At 57.8% G+C, this 14,012-nt stretch overlaps 3 protein-coding genes across 7 annotated transcripts; 1 reads left to right on the forward strand and 2 right to left on the reverse strand.

The window, feature by feature from the left end:
- Nucleotides 1–5,872: 5,872 nt before the first annotated feature.
- C18H16orf86 (chromosome 18 C16orf86 homolog) lies at nt 5,873–7,800 on the reverse strand. 4 transcript variants are annotated; one of them, XR_641600.4, is made up of 4 exons: nt 7,539–7,791; nt 7,084–7,382; nt 6,529–6,749; nt 5,873–6,433 (listed from the first exon to the last, which is right to left on the reverse strand). XR_641600.4 is itself a non-coding variant. In XM_009196706.4 (4 exons), exons 1-4 carry the CDS (start codon nt 7,638–7,640, stop codon nt 6,030–6,032), a joined length of 924 nt encoding a protein of 307 aa, XP_009194970.1. In that variant the 5' UTR covers nt 7,641–7,800; the 3' UTR covers nt 5,873–6,029. The 4 variants fall into 4 exon arrangements, 3 of the variants coding, with proteins under 3 accessions (XP_009194970.1, XP_003917104.1, XP_009194969.1); XM_009196706.4 differs by having other exon boundaries at nt 5,873–6,460; nt 6,529–6,689; nt 7,084–7,313; nt 7,539–7,800; XM_003917055.5 differs by having other exon boundaries at nt 7,084–7,313; nt 7,539–7,800.
- A 51-nt stretch (nt 7,801–7,851) lies between these two features.
- ENKD1 (enkurin domain containing 1) lies at nt 7,852–11,958 on the forward strand. The gene is made up of 7 exons (XM_003917051.5): nt 7,852–8,253; nt 8,346–8,540; nt 9,721–9,893; nt 10,839–10,964; nt 11,081–11,244; nt 11,347–11,483; nt 11,582–11,958. The coding sequence occupies exons 1-7, from the start codon at nt 8,169–8,171 to the stop codon at nt 11,740–11,742; spliced, it is 1,041 nt and encodes a 346-aa protein (XP_003917100.1). The 5' UTR covers nt 7,852–8,168; the 3' UTR covers nt 11,743–11,958.
- A 172-nt stretch (nt 11,959–12,130) lies between these two features.
- On the reverse strand, nt 12,131–13,948 carry PARD6A (par-6 family cell polarity regulator alpha). 2 transcript variants are annotated; one of them, XM_009196691.2, is made up of 3 exons: nt 13,798–13,948; nt 13,222–13,444; nt 12,131–13,005 (listed from the first exon to the last, which is right to left on the reverse strand). In XM_009196691.2, the coding sequence occupies exons 1-3, from the start codon at nt 13,858–13,860 to the stop codon at nt 12,257–12,259; spliced, it is 1,035 nt and encodes a 344-aa protein (XP_009194955.1). In that variant the 5' UTR covers nt 13,861–13,948; the 3' UTR covers nt 12,131–12,256. The 2 variants fall into 2 exon arrangements, with proteins under 2 accessions (XP_009194955.1, XP_003917103.1); XM_003917054.3 differs by having other exon boundaries at nt 12,131–13,008; nt 13,798–13,947.
- Nucleotides 13,949–14,012: the final 64 nt, after the last annotated feature.

Consider the following 14,012-nt stretch of genomic DNA (forward strand, 5'->3'; position numbering starts at 1 on the left):
CATGGCATGTGGTGTTTGTTTGGTAGGTTGGGTTTCTTTAATACTGAAAGGCTTGTTTCTTGCTGTAAGGGGTTTTTCTCTTCACTCATTGCTCCACAGCAGCTTGAAGCCAGCCGTGGGTCGTCACCGTCAACTGTGCCACACGGGCTGCTGCTGCCCCTCCAGCCCTCGTCTCCTACCTGTTCCCTCATAGCCAAATGCCAGGAGCCTCCGAAGAAAAGATTTCCTCAGAGAACAGGAGTCAGGACTTCCTGATGGGCTGCTGCTGCGCCTGCCGTCTCAGCAGATATCGGGAGAGTTTGGGGCCTCACTGGGCTGGAGGTCAGGAGGGGTTCTGTTTTTAATGTCATGGTGTTGGCTGCCAGAGTGCCCTTGAGGTGGCGGGGAGGAGTGGTTTCAGGGAGGTGGCACAGGGTGAGAAGTAGGAGGAAGAGCTCCAGGCATGCCCCGTGGAGCAGCTGTGACTGGACCTGAGGGCCAATCACCCACTGTGCTCTTGACTGTGCTCTGCACAGGGCCAGCCTTCTACCCACCTCCAGAAACTGGGGTGGGGAGTGGTGTTGAGAAAGGACACGCCCTCCCCATTGCGTCTTTGACCAGCCTGCCAGGCTCGTTCAGCTTGGACCGAGTTCTGTTCCCTTCTCTAACCTTCCGTCCACTTCCCTGCCCTGGGCTCCTTGCCAGAAAAGCCCAGGGAGGGCTTCCTTTTCCTCTTGGCACCTCTTCTAGAAGTCACCAGGCTTGTTTTCCTGTCATGTACTGGATTCAGATATCCTTGTGAGAGGGAATAACAAGGGATGGGGTTGGAGTGTGCTTACTGCATGCTGACCCTCAGAGCAAACATGTATGTTATTATTTCACTTAATCTCCAAACCACTCTCTGACGGTAAATATTCCCATCATTCAGATCATAAAATGGAGGCACAGAGGGCAAAGCTACTTGTCTCCTGTAGGTTGTCCATGATGGAGCTGGGAGCCTGGTCAGGACCATCTAACCGCAGAGCCTGACCTTGAACCACACTTCCTCCCAGCACTTGGGAGTCTGCACACCCGAGGGCCCGGCATTGCCTCTGCCTGCTGCAGGAGCCTCGGCCTGGCCTGAACTAGGAAGTGAAGTGCAGACAGCACCCACCACCAGGCAGGACACTGAAGGTTAAAGGGGAGACTGCCCCCTTGTCCCTGGGAGAGTTAGCTCAGCTCAGTCCTCCCATGTTGTTGCTAGGATGTTGAGGTTGCTCTGAAATGTGGGAATTGACCAGGAAAGCACAAGCCCGACTTACATGCTCCCACATAAGAAAGGGCCATGTGACCATCCAGAATGGCACTTGGGTTCCCAGAATGTGCTGGGGCTTAGTGCAGAGCTACTTCAATGAGGATCCTGTTTCCTCTAAAGGAATCCCCAGAACCTAGATTCATGGCCAGAGGGGTACATGGCCTCTTCCCTCAGATGTCTTTACCATCGAGTATCTCCTGGGTATCAGAGCTGGTCAGTCCCACATGGGATGGGGAAGACAGATGTGCTGAGATACCTGTGGCCAAGGGAGCCCACAGGGTTCTGGTCTCCATGCGGGACTGAACCCACACTGGTTCCAGACTTGTCCAGCAGCGCCCCCTCCTGGAAGAAGACAGCATCTCCCAGGACCTGTTTCCAAATCTCAGGATGTTACTAGCTAGCTCTTTCTCAGGTCAAAATAAAGTATTTCCAGGACAGTAAAAATGCAGTTAGCTTTGCTCATCAGATACAGCAACCAAAAGAGAACTTCCAGAATACCTGTTGCTTATTCTTCAACCTCCAGCCAAATCCAGGACTGTTTTCACCAAATCCAGAACTGTTTTCACCCAGACAGTGGCAGCCGCTTCCTTTCCTGTTCTGCCTGTCACCCTGCCAGCCAAGCAGCCTCTCCTGAACGTCACGCCAAGATCCCTCCCTGTCCACACCCCTCTTCCTCACCCCTGGACTTGCCCAACCTGGTTTCCATATGGCTATGCCCTCCACTCCAGCCACACTAAGCAGCCCTCCTGCAGAGGTGGCAGCTTCCATACTAACAGGGCTTTGTCCCTGGCACGTCCTCTGCCTGGAAGGCACCACCTCTCTCAGGAGTCAGCTGGAGGACTGCCTGGTCACCACTTCTGCCCTCGGCAAAGTAGCCACTCCCCAACCTGTGGTCCCACAGCCTTGGTCCTCAGTTGCACTGAGGTTGCATCTCCCTCCCTCCCTCCCTCTCTCTTTCTTTTTTCTTTCTTTCTTTCTCTCTCTCTTTCTTTCTTTTTCTTTTCTTTCTTTCTCTCTTTCTTTTTCTTTTCTTTCTCTCTCTCTCTCTCTCCCCCTTCCTTCCTTTATTCCCTCCCTCCCTCCCTCCCTTCCTTCCTCCCTTCCTTTATTCCCTCCCTCCCTCCATTCCTCTTTCCCTCTCTCCCTCCCCTCCCCTCCCCTTCTCTTCCCTATCCTCCCCTTCCCTTCCCTCCTTTCTTTTCTTGACAGAGTCTCACTCTGTCACCCAGGCCAAAGTGCAGTGGCATCACCTTGGCTCACAGCCACCTCCACCTCCCGGGTTCAAGCGATTCTCCTGCCTCAGCCTCCCAAGTTGCTGGGACTGCAGGTGCCCGCCACCACAGCTGGCTAATTTTGGGGGGGGGTTTTGTTTGCTTTTGAGACGGAGTTTCGCTCTTGTTGCCTAGGCTGGAGTGGAGTGGCGTGATCTCGGCTCACTGCAACCTCCACCCCCCTGGTTCAAGCAATTCTCCTGCCTCAGCCTCCCGAGTAGGTAGCTGGAATTACAGGCGCACACCACCACGTCCGACTAATTTTTTTGTATTTTTAGTAGAGACGGGGTTTCACCATGTTGGCCAGGCTGGCTGGTTTCGAACTCCTGACCTCGTGATCCACCCACCTTGGCCTCCCAAAGTACTGGGATTACAGGCGTGAGCCACCGCCCCCAGCCTAATTTTTGTATTTTTAGTAGAGACGGGGTTTCACCACGTTGTCCAGGCTGGTCTTGAACTTCTGGCCTAAGTGATCTGCCCCCCTCAGCCTCCCAAGGTGCTAGGATTACAGGCATGAACCACTGCACCTGGCCACTTGTTTTGAATATATAATTTCAACTTTTATTTTACATTCAGGGGGTACATGTGTAAGTTTGTTACATGTGTATACTGTGTGATGCTGAGGTTTGGGGACGATTGGTCTCATCACCCAGGTAGTGAACACAGTACTCAATAGGCTTTTTCAACACTCACCCCACCCCCTCTCTGCCCCCTCTCGTAGTCTTGTGTTTGTGTTTCCCATCTTTGTGTCCATGTGTACCCAATGTGTAGCTCCCACTTGTGAGAACATGTTCTATTTGGTTTCCTGTTCCTGTGTTAATTTGCTTAGGATAGTGGTCTCAGCCGTTTCCATGTTGCTGCAACGGACACGATTTCATTCTTTTTTATGGCTGCATCATTTTTACTTCTCGAGACAGGGAAAAATGTTGCCCAGGCTGGTCTTGAACTCCCGGGCTCAAACGATCCTCCTGCCTTAGCCTCCCAAATATCTGGGACTACAGACACAGACCACCACGCCCAGCTACACATGTCTCCCTAAATCATGTAGCATTGCCCCTTTACAGCGAGCTTCTAGGAGTAGTAGGGACTTGATCCTTTCTGCAGTTCCTGCCACCCACCCTGCTTAGACAAGTCCATTGGGTAATAGGCCTCAGGAATTGCAGACTAGTTCTCCCCGATTTCTAATTCCTGCCTCGCCTGTGAGAAGACAGGACCAGCTCTTCCTTATCAGTGCTGGCCTTGCTTACACTTCCAGCCCTGGAGGCTGCACAAAGATAGGGAGGCCTTCTGGGGTCAGGCCTTAGCCAGAGAGTCCCCAGGTCGGCAGATCCTGCACAACTGAGGACAGGGATTCCTAGATCCCAGGGTGTAGTCTCCTGCAAGGCCACTTCTCTCCAGGCCTCTGCCTTCCCAACCATAAAGCGAGGAGGTTAAGCTCCATTATCTTGGCTGGGTGTGTTGGCTCATGCCTGTAATCCCAGCACTTTGGGAGGCCAAGGAGGGAGGATTGCTTGGGGTCCAGAGTTTGAGACCAATCTGAGGAACACAGACCCTATCTCCACAAAAAAATTTTTTGGCCAGGCACGGTGGCTCACATTTGTAATCCTTGAGTCCGGGAGGTGGAGGTTGCAGTGAGCCAAGGTTGTGCCACTGCACTCCAGCCTGGGTGACAGAAGGAGACCCTGTCTCAAAGAAAAAAAAAACATCCTGACCCCATGGCTTGCCATGGGGCCAGTGAGCCCCCAAGTGACCCTGTCACAGGAGGGAGCAGCCTGGGATGATGCCAGAAAGGGGACCCTGCTTTTCCCACCCGAACCTGCCCATCCCACTTCCTCCAGTGACCTTGCCAGGCCATATTCCAGGGAACCTACACATGACTGTGTCCTCGGGATGACCTCAGCCTTTCAGATTCCGGCATGTCTCTCTCTGCAACTTCCTCCACCCTCACTTCGGTCTCATCACCTTGGTGCCTTTTAGGGAGCTCTCTGGCTTGGTGGATGTGATGCAATGAGATGTGCCCTTAGGGAGCTCACAATCTAGCCCTGAAGACAGTTAAAACCCACATGATAGTAGTATGTAGGTGCTACAATGCAGGGCAACATGGCATGCTGTCTGCCTCCCCAGGAAGCAGGGTTTTCAAAGGTGTATGTGCACTAGCCAGGGGGAGAGGTGGGAATAAAGGCATTTTAGGCAGAGGAAACCCCACATGCACAGAGTAAAGGGAGGAAAAGGTGTAACTGCTCAGGGAATTACAGGAAGCCACTGAGTTCTAAGGTAGCTGGGGCAAGAGAAGGGGAATCCCAAGGGGGAGTGACACCATCAGGGGCTCAGGTGTGTGTGTCGCAGGGCCACTGGATGGATCTGTGGGCCAAGGGACGACAGGCAGGGAGACCAGTGAGGCTGTCACCTGGAGATGACAGTGGTCCAGGCAACGGTGCTGACTGTGGGGTCCGAGAGGTTCTCAGCCTGAAAGGGTATGTTCACTGGCCTCAATGTCTGCTTAGCTTGTAGGAATCAGGGGGCAAAGAACAGGATGGAGTCTGGGGTGACATCCAAGATTCTAGCTTAAACAATTGCGCAGATGAGATACAGGAGGAAAAGCCAGTTGGAGGGAGGGGAAATTATCCATGAACTTGAAATTCCCTGTGTCTGTTTGCGGTGTCCAAGGAACACACAGGAGGCCCAGGATGTGCAGTTTCCAAAATGGCCAACACTGGCTGGCTCTGGCAGCAGAGATCCCTGCCGGTTGGACACAGTTGTCATCCAGTGGCTTGGCCTCAGGGCCCCAGATGCACTTACTGCCCCTGCCCACCCCTGCCTGTCAGGAAAACATCACTGATGCCCTGTCACCTGTGACCAGGGGCTACTCCATGGACAAGGTCCGGTCCAGCTATGGTCTGGCAATGAGTGGAAAACATCCCAAAGCTGTCACTCCGGCGACAGGCAAAAGAACTCTGAGCTACCTCCTAGGAGGATCCCAAGTTTTGATCCCCTCAAGGTGAAACCAAATGCAGGCCCTTCCCCAGGAGACAAAGAGTAGGGCCAAACACCTGCTTCCCATGACCCTACAGACCCTTTCTTTCCTCTGCTCCAAGTTCCTCCTTCTCACTTCCCTCTTCATCACCCAGTTAGCCGCCTGACCCTCAGATTCACCTAAACACACAGTACCAGGTCCACCCCAATTCAGTGAGGCATGGGGTGGCACAAAGGCATCTGTCATTGTCAAAGTCTCAGGAGATGCAGATGACCATTCAGGCCTCAAACCCTGCACTGTTGAGTCCTCCATCCTCTTTCCCAGTTCAGGAAACCTATCCGGGGAATCACAAAGTCTTTGAAAAAGAAAAATATTTATTTTCAGCAAGCCCAAAGTCCCAAGTGGGGGCAGGTGCCAAATTTGCCCCCTCCACCAGAGGGCCTAGGCCCACAGGAAGCCTGAAGCCAAATTCAGGCATGGAAGGAGGGGAGCCACCAGTGGGGCGGGACAGTCACTTGTACTGAGGAGAGAGCGGGGGGACAAGCGGAGCAGTGCAGACACTCAGCATCTTGTCGATGTCCACCTGGGTTGACTTATCCACCTCAGCCTTGTGGTGGTCACTCACCCCCAAGCTGGGCAAGCCCCCAGCCTCCTCTCCAGCCTCCTCTCCGAGGGGAGCCAGAGCATGGATGGGGGTCACTAATGGACTGGGACAGGGCAAAGCGAGGCCTGGGCCCAGCTCACCTGCCAAGGGCAGCAAGGCCTGCAGTTGCTCCACACCTGCCTCCTCGGGAACCAGGGCCAGCTCTGCCTCTGCCTCCACCTCGGCCTCCCCGTCCCCCTCCCCTGCCTGGTTCAGCTCGGGGTTGCAATAGTTGATGTACTGGTACAGGGGTCGCAGGCGCTGGGCCTTTCCTGCAAAGACCCAGGGCAGGGCAGAGGCTAGAGCGCCAGGTTGTGCCATGTCCGGCCCCACAGGGAGAAGGAACAGCCCAGGGACTGCCACTCACGCTCCAGCCCCAATGTCTCTAAGGGTGCAGACACCGTGCTGGCCACAGCGTGGAGCACGGGAGCCCCCAGGCTCTTGCGCTTCTTGGCTTTTTTGTGCTGTTTGGCAGATGGTGAGGGCTCACTCTGGCTGCCCTCTGGCTCCTCCTCCTGCAGCGGCAGCCTGGGTGGCAGCTCAGCTTCAGCCTTGGGATGGGCACGAAGGCCCGGGAGGCTGAGGGACCTGAGCCAGGGACAAGAGACCTGACCCAGGGAATACCCCAGCCTGCCCACCGCCCCAGGACTCGACGCCTGCCCCTTTCCTGGTCGATGAGGCCCCAGGCCCAAGAGGCTTAGAGGCCAGTGAGCCCAGTGCCCTACAAACCCTGAAGCTCCCACTCTCCTGCTGCTCCCTACACGGGGGCTCTGGAACAACAGGAGAGGAGAGTGATGGTAGTGACAGGGGACAAGAATCCTTCCTGCAGGAGTGCAGGAATCAGGAATGCTACTGGGGTGTGTGCCCCAACCCCGGGCCTGCAGCTCCTTCCCCTCCTCCTCCTCCCCCAGAGCCCCCTCACTTGACAGGCTTTCTCTTTGGACCATGACGGGGCCTCACAATGGAGACCACGGGCCTGGGGCCTCTCTCCTCTAGCGCCCCGGCTTCCGGCTTGGGCCTCTCCTCCCCCAGCTTGGGTCCTTCCTCCTGGAGCTCCAGCTTCGAAGCTGCGCCTGCTGGGCGCTGGTCTTCACCCTGGGTTCCGCGGGCCTCATGGGCTGGCACCAGGAAATGTTCTTCCGCCACTGGACACTAGAGGTGACACACAGGCCATCGGTCACCATGGTCGGGCAAAGGACATAGGGATCCGTCACTGAACACCTAACATTAGACACCGAAACGGGAATAAGGACACCAGCCTGTGCCCCTCCCCGCCTGGAGGGCCCAGCCTGGCAGTTAGCGGGTCGGGGCGCTCAGAGTTCCGCCTCTCAGAGTGCTGCGGCCCCGTGTTTGAAGGTTAAACAGCCTGACGGTCACCTCGGAGGTCTGAGCGCTGCCGGGGTCCTCCGCGAGCTGTCCCTGCCCCACGACCGTAGCCTCCTGGACCCCCGGCCGCCTCTCCGCCCCTGCCGAGGCCATGGCTGCGCAGGCTCAGTGCATCCTCCACAGCTGCTTGGGGAGGGCCCCGAGCGGCTGGATGGTGGCCCCGCGCTGACCCTGGAGACGGGCCAGCAAGCGAGGGCAGAGCTGGGAAGCGAAACCCGCGACCGCGGAGCACACACTCGGCGGAAACTACAAGCCCCAGGACGCTTTGCGCCAGGGTCAGTGGGCCCTGACCCCGGGGACGGAAGCCACGGTTGCCCGGCAACAACAACTCCCGTCGGGTGGCAGCGGCTGGCGGCAAAACCTCTCGAGTGAGCCCCTGCCCGAGTGCCGCGGGGGAGAGGCCGCGAGCGGGACCGAGAAGTGGGCTGGGGGGAGAGGTCGCGGAGGCGGCGAGCGAGGCCGGGGCCCAGGCAGGGACCGGCAGGGGCCCGGGAGTGACGGGCACCCCAGGGTCAGGGTCCCAGGCGAGGGAGGAGGCCCGGGGTTGGGGAAGGGGGCCCGGGGAGGGAGGTGCACAGCCCTGCAGGCCTCGGGGCACCGTTGCTGGGCGGTGCCGGCGGCATGTGCGAGGGCCCGTCCCGCATCTCGGGGCCCATCCCCCCAGACCCGACGCTCTGCCCTGACTACTACCGGCGGCCGGCCTCGGGTGAGTCCGGGGGCTCGGCGGTGGTGCTAGGCTCAGGGGTCGGCCCCGGCTCCACCTCTGAGTCCTGGACTCCGCCCGGCTCCGCCCCACAGCTCAAGGGCGCCTCGAGGGAAACGCGCTGAAGCTGGACTTGCTGACCTCGGACCGGGCCCTGGACGCCACCGCTCCCTGTGGCCCCCGCATCGGTCCCGGTGCCCGAGAGATCCTGGAGCGCGGCCGGCGCGGCGTCGGGGACGTGCTGTTGCAACTCGAGGGGATCTCCCTAGGTCCTGGGGCCTCTCTCAAGAGTAAGTCCCAGGAATGGAAGAAGGGGCAGAGAGGCAATGCGGGGTGGAAAGAGATCAAAAGCAGCTGCTCTTTCCGCCCTGACCTGGGCCCAGGCTTTGCATCTCTTGAGTCTCAGTTTCCCCAACTATAAAAGGGGGAGAAATGTGCTACCTTCTCCAAGGAAGTGAACTGAATACGGTAGTTCCCACGAAGCCCTAGCTCTGCTTTGTGCATTTATTTATTTATTTATTTTTTAATTTATTTTTTAATTTTTATTTTTTGAGACGGAGTCTCGCTCTGTCGCCCAGGCTGGAGTGCAGTGGCCGGATCTCAGCTCACTGCAAGCTCCGCCTCCCGGGTTCACGCCATTCTCCTGCCTCAGCCTCCCGAGTAGCTGGGACTACAGGCGCCCGCCACCATGCCCGGCTAAGTTTTTCTATTTTTAGTAGAGACAGGGTTTCACCGTGTTAGCTAGGATGGTCTCGATCTCCTGACCTCGTGATCCGCCCGTTTCGGCCTCCCAAAGTGCTGGGATTAGAGGCTTGAGCCACCGCGCCCGGCCTGCTTCGTGCATTTATTACCTGTCAAATTTGTTTGTTGAGTGCCCACTGTGTGCCAGGCCATATAGGTGCTAGAACACAGGGTTGAAGATAAGCATGAGCCATCACTGAGTCAAGGTGGGAGACAAAGAACAAGAGATGAATGTCATATATGAGATGATCTATGGTATACTTCACTATAATAATGGAGAAAATCACCCGGACGCAGTGGCTCACTCCTGGAATCCCAGCACTTTGGGAGGCCCAGGCAGGCGGATCACTGGAGCCCAGGAGATGGAAACCAGCCTGGCCAACATGGTGAAACCCCATCTCTACAAAAAATACAAAAATTAGCCTGGCATGGTGGCGTATGTCTGTAATCCCAGCTACTCAGCAGGCTGAAGTGGGAGGATCACTTGAGCTGGGGAGGTCAAGGCTGCAGTGAGCTGTGATCATGCCACTGTACTCCAGCCTGGGTGACAGAGCGAGACACTGTCTCAAATAATAATAATAATAATAATGGAGACAGTCATCCTGAAATACTACATGAGGAAGGGAACTCTTTCTGTAGGAGGCAGGGGGCAGGCCTGTGTGTGAACTAGTGGAAGTTGGATTGTGTGGGCCCTATGTAGGGCAGAGCCTGGTGGCATCTTTTCTCCAGGGAAGGACCCTAAAGACCATGAGAAGGAGAACCTGAGGCGGATCAGGGAGATTCAGAAGCGCTTCAGAGAACAGGAGCGCAGCCGAGAGCATGGACAGCCCAGGCCCCTGAAAGCTCTGTGGCGCTCACCCAAGTACGATAAGGTGGAGTCCCGGGTCAAGGCCCAGCTCCAGGTACCTGCTCCAGGGAGCCAGAAGTATTATCCTTTTTGTTGGCCAACAGGCAGCTATACCCTGATCCGAGTTCTGGGGAGGGAGGGAACTAAGAGACCTTGGCTCTGCTGCAGGGCGAGGCTGGGGGGCTTCTCAGAAGTGGTGATGGCGGGGCTGATCCTGAGGGGCAAGCAGCAGTTAGTCAAGGGGACAGCAGAGGAGAACACTCCCAAAAGATGGAACCTCACAGACCACAGGGCACGCAGCAGTGGAGATGCCAGGTGTACAGTTCACTGTGAGGAAAGAAAGGCGTGAAGTTAGGCCAAGAAGTCAGCTGGGCCCACATCAGGGGCCACAAAAGCCACTTTTCAGTCCTTATTTCTGAGGACAGTGGGAAGGGCAGGGGTATGGTGGGGGGCTCTGTCTCGGGTAGAGAGTAGCACCATCTTTCCATCCAGGGACTCAGCAGGAGGAGCAGGAGTGAGAGGAAAGGCAAGGTCACACAAATGTGTCTGGGCTGAAGCATCTGTGGGGCTCCCAGGGGGTGGGAGTGTGTCCAGGAAGCAGATGGAAATTCAGGCCTGGATCTCAGGAGTGAGACCCAGGAGTTCTTGATGATCAGGTTGAGGACAACGAGACCAAGGAAGTGACCGCCTGGATTTGAGGACTTGGAGGCCAGCCGTCAGGAACCTTGCGGGGCTAGAGCCAGGAAGCTTGGCTAGGAAGGATGAAAGAGAGTGGTAGGTGGGCCAGTACTGAGGTGGAAGGAGAGATGGTTTGTTGTTTTCTTAAAAATGTGACATACTCACACGTTTGTGTGCTGATGAGGACAAGTGTCTCTTGAAGAGGGAAGAGGGCCCGAGGGACATGGATGCAAAGGTCAGAAGGGCCAAGAGGGCCAGGGTTTTGCAGCTTGAGCCCCAGACCTCAGCCTGCCTGGTCTCTCTGCTGTGCCCTGCCCTCCAGGAGCCTGGCCCTGCCTTTGGGACAGAGTCTGCACACTTCCTGCGAGCGCACTCCCGCTGTGGCCCTGGCCTCCCACCACCCCGTGTACCTAGTCCCCAGCCAACACCACCAGGTCCCAAAGCTAAGGTGAGAGGATGTGTGGGGGCTGGATGGTGGTTGGGCAGGGTTCCTGGTGTGTGGTGGGGGTTCAGGGACACAACATAATGCTGTCTGCCCCCACCCACGCTTGCTGTGTCCTGCAGGAGCCAGGCTTGGGGGTGGACTTCATTCGTCACAATGCACGAGCTGCGAAGAGGGCCCCCCGGAGGCATTCCCGCTCGCTGCAGGTCCTGGCACAAGTGCTAGAGCAGCAGCGGCAGGCCCAGGAGCACTACAATGCCACACAGAAGGGCCATGTGCCGCATTAGTAGGTCTCACTGCCTGACACTCAGGGTGAGGGAGACACCTGTGGAGGGCGGGAACCAACCTCTGCCCTGGGGTCATCAACCCTGAACCTGTGTACCCACAGCTTGTTGGAGCGCAGGGACCTGTGGCAGCGGGAGGCTGAGGCTCGCAAGCAGAGCCAGCCAGACCCTGCCATGCCCCCAGGCCACACGCGCATGCCTGAAAACCAGCGGCTGGAAACACTGACCAAGCTGCTCCAGAGTGAGTACCTGGGCAGGGAGGCTGGAGGGGGACCCCACTGGGGACCAGGCACCCCTGCCCAACACTCACTGTTCTCACTGTTCCTGGGCCCCCTGTAGGCCAGAGCCAGCTGCTGCGTGAGCTGGTACTGCTGCCTGCCGGGGCAGACTCACTGAGAGCCCAGAGCCACCGTGCTGAGCTGGATCGGAAACTGGTGCAGGTAGAGGAGGCCATCAAGATCTTTTCTCGGCCCAAAGTCTTCGTGAAGATGGATACCTGAGCCCCTCTGAGGGACAGTGGCAGGGAGCTCCATGCTGAGGATCGCCACATGGCTGCAAAGGACAGGGTCGGACCCAATCCCAGAGCAGAGGTCTGAAGACAGGAGCAGGGGGGTGACCAGTGTCCCTAGAGCACTCCTCCCAGCCACCAGTGGCTGCAGAAGGGCCACCCCAGCCTTTTAACCGCTTTGCCAAAATTAAACCTTTTGTACACAGGATTTGTTTCCATAAGAGCTTTTCTTACCCTAAAAATGCCAAGCCTGGTGGCCCTCCTGCTGCTTGATTGCAGGAAGTTCTCCCCATTGTCACTCCGGACTTAGTCCAGAACAGAAGACAAGCTGGTGGGACCAGGGACGAGGCTGGGACTGGGACACAGAAGGACCAAGACTCTATTTGTAGAAAAACCTTTAATGTTCCCCAGGCTGAGGGAGCCCTGGGAGCCAGCTAAAAACCCCCACTGTGAAGTCCCTGCCATGTCCCAGCAGTTTGGAGTGGCATGGGGCTGCATCCTGCCTGTCAGAGGCTGAAGCCACTACCATCTTGCATGCGACTCCCCCAGCCAGAACTGGCCTGCTCCTGGTCATCCAGGGAGGGCAGAGAGCTGCGGGTACCAGGACGTCGGCAGCCAGGGTGCAGGTCCCAGCATGGGGGCCCCTGAGACAGCCCATTGGAACTGGGAGGCTGGCGGTTCTCAATGACCAGGTCACTGCTGTCATCATCACTATCAGGCTCAGCAGGCCCAGGCCCTGCAGAGGGAGGACCTGTCAAACGCCCAGATGCCCCTCGCACCACGTTATTGCGCTGGTTGGCCGGCTTGACAGTGACAATGAGGTTATGGCTGTTGGCGACCATCATGTCCGTCACTTGGTCCAAGGTCTTCCCGGCTACTTCAATGCCATTGACCTCAAGGATCTCATCACTGACCGCCAGCAGCCCTGTACTCTCAGCCAGGCCCCCACGTACCAGGCGGGAGATGAAGATTCCTGGAACCCGCTCCAGGCCCTGGGGAGCCACACGCACACTCATGCCATCTCGGATGTAGAAGCCCAGGGGGCGGTCTGAACCATGCTTGTGCAGCCGCACCCGTCGGTGGGTCTCAGGCAGTAGGTCCACATCTATGACTGATGAAACCTGGCGGAAATCTTGGGGCAGGCTGATTAGCAGGGGTGGGCGGGTGCGAAGGGGTGCCACTGGCCGCAGCAGGAGCCCTTTCTTGCGCCGCTGCAGAGAGTTGGAGGCAAAAGCCAGGCCGCTGGAGTCAGCTTCTGCTGCAGAAGAGAGGGGTGTTGAGATCAGAGACCTGCTCCCCAACTTGGGCTCTTTACAGGGCCACTGTAGCTATTTCCTACCACTTGGAGGTCAGGTCAAGGGCAGGGACTGCAGAGGGTGACACGTGGGTACCCTGGGCATGGACTAACCCTTGTAGACCTGCCCCACAGGCACCTTACCCCACAGAGGCTGCCCACTGTACCCCTCCTCACCCCGCTTCTGCACCAACAGGCGCAGTGGTGGGGGCCCGCTGGCCAGGGCCCGGTGCAGACTGTCGTCGTTGGTGAGGGGCAGCAGGTCGCCGTGAGCATCCGTATAGCCAAGTAGCACGTCCAGGCCCGGGATCTGGTGCACCGCCCGCAGCAACCGCGAGAACTCCTGGAAGCCGCTCACCGAAGCGCGGGGCAGCGCGAAGCGTCGGAACTCGGCGTCAAACTGGAAGTCGGGGTTAGGGGAGAGGAGTCAGGACAGCCTGCGCCCCTTTCTCACCGCAGGCTGGCAGGGGTGGGAAAGATACCGGCTGCCGCAAAAGCGGCAGCCTTAAGCCCAGACCTCAGCTCCAGTACCAGGGACGCTGTCCAAGGTCTTCTCACCGCCCTCCAGGTACTCAGGCCACAGAGAGATCTGGAGACCAGCAGTGGAGGAAGGAAGATGGATGGGGGAAGGCAAGCAGAAATGCAGAATGGGACTTGGAAGATAGAGGGAAGAGGTGGCGGGGACCAAGGAGCTGGGAAGGGGAGAAAGAGGGAATTGGGAGCGCCTAGGGCCGAGGCCGGAGGAACCCTTACTTTGCTCTTCACCTCGACGATGCTATCGGGACTGCGCGCCGGAGTCCTCTGCGGCCGGGCCATGGCGGGGCCGGGCGGGCCGGGGACGGTGCCCCAGGCGGCCCGCCGAGGCGCAGGTGCACAGCCCGGCCGGCCCGCCCGCGCCGCCCCGCCCCTGGCGGTAGCACACGCCCCGCCTTCCCATCCGGAGCCTGACGTCAAGGGGGCAGCGAAGC

Source organism: Papio anubis, chromosome 18 (assembly GCF_008728515.1).
Source record: "Papio anubis isolate 15944 chromosome 18, Panubis1.0, whole genome shotgun sequence".
Classification (NCBI taxonomy): domain Eukaryota; kingdom Metazoa; phylum Chordata; class Mammalia; order Primates; family Cercopithecidae; genus Papio; species Papio anubis.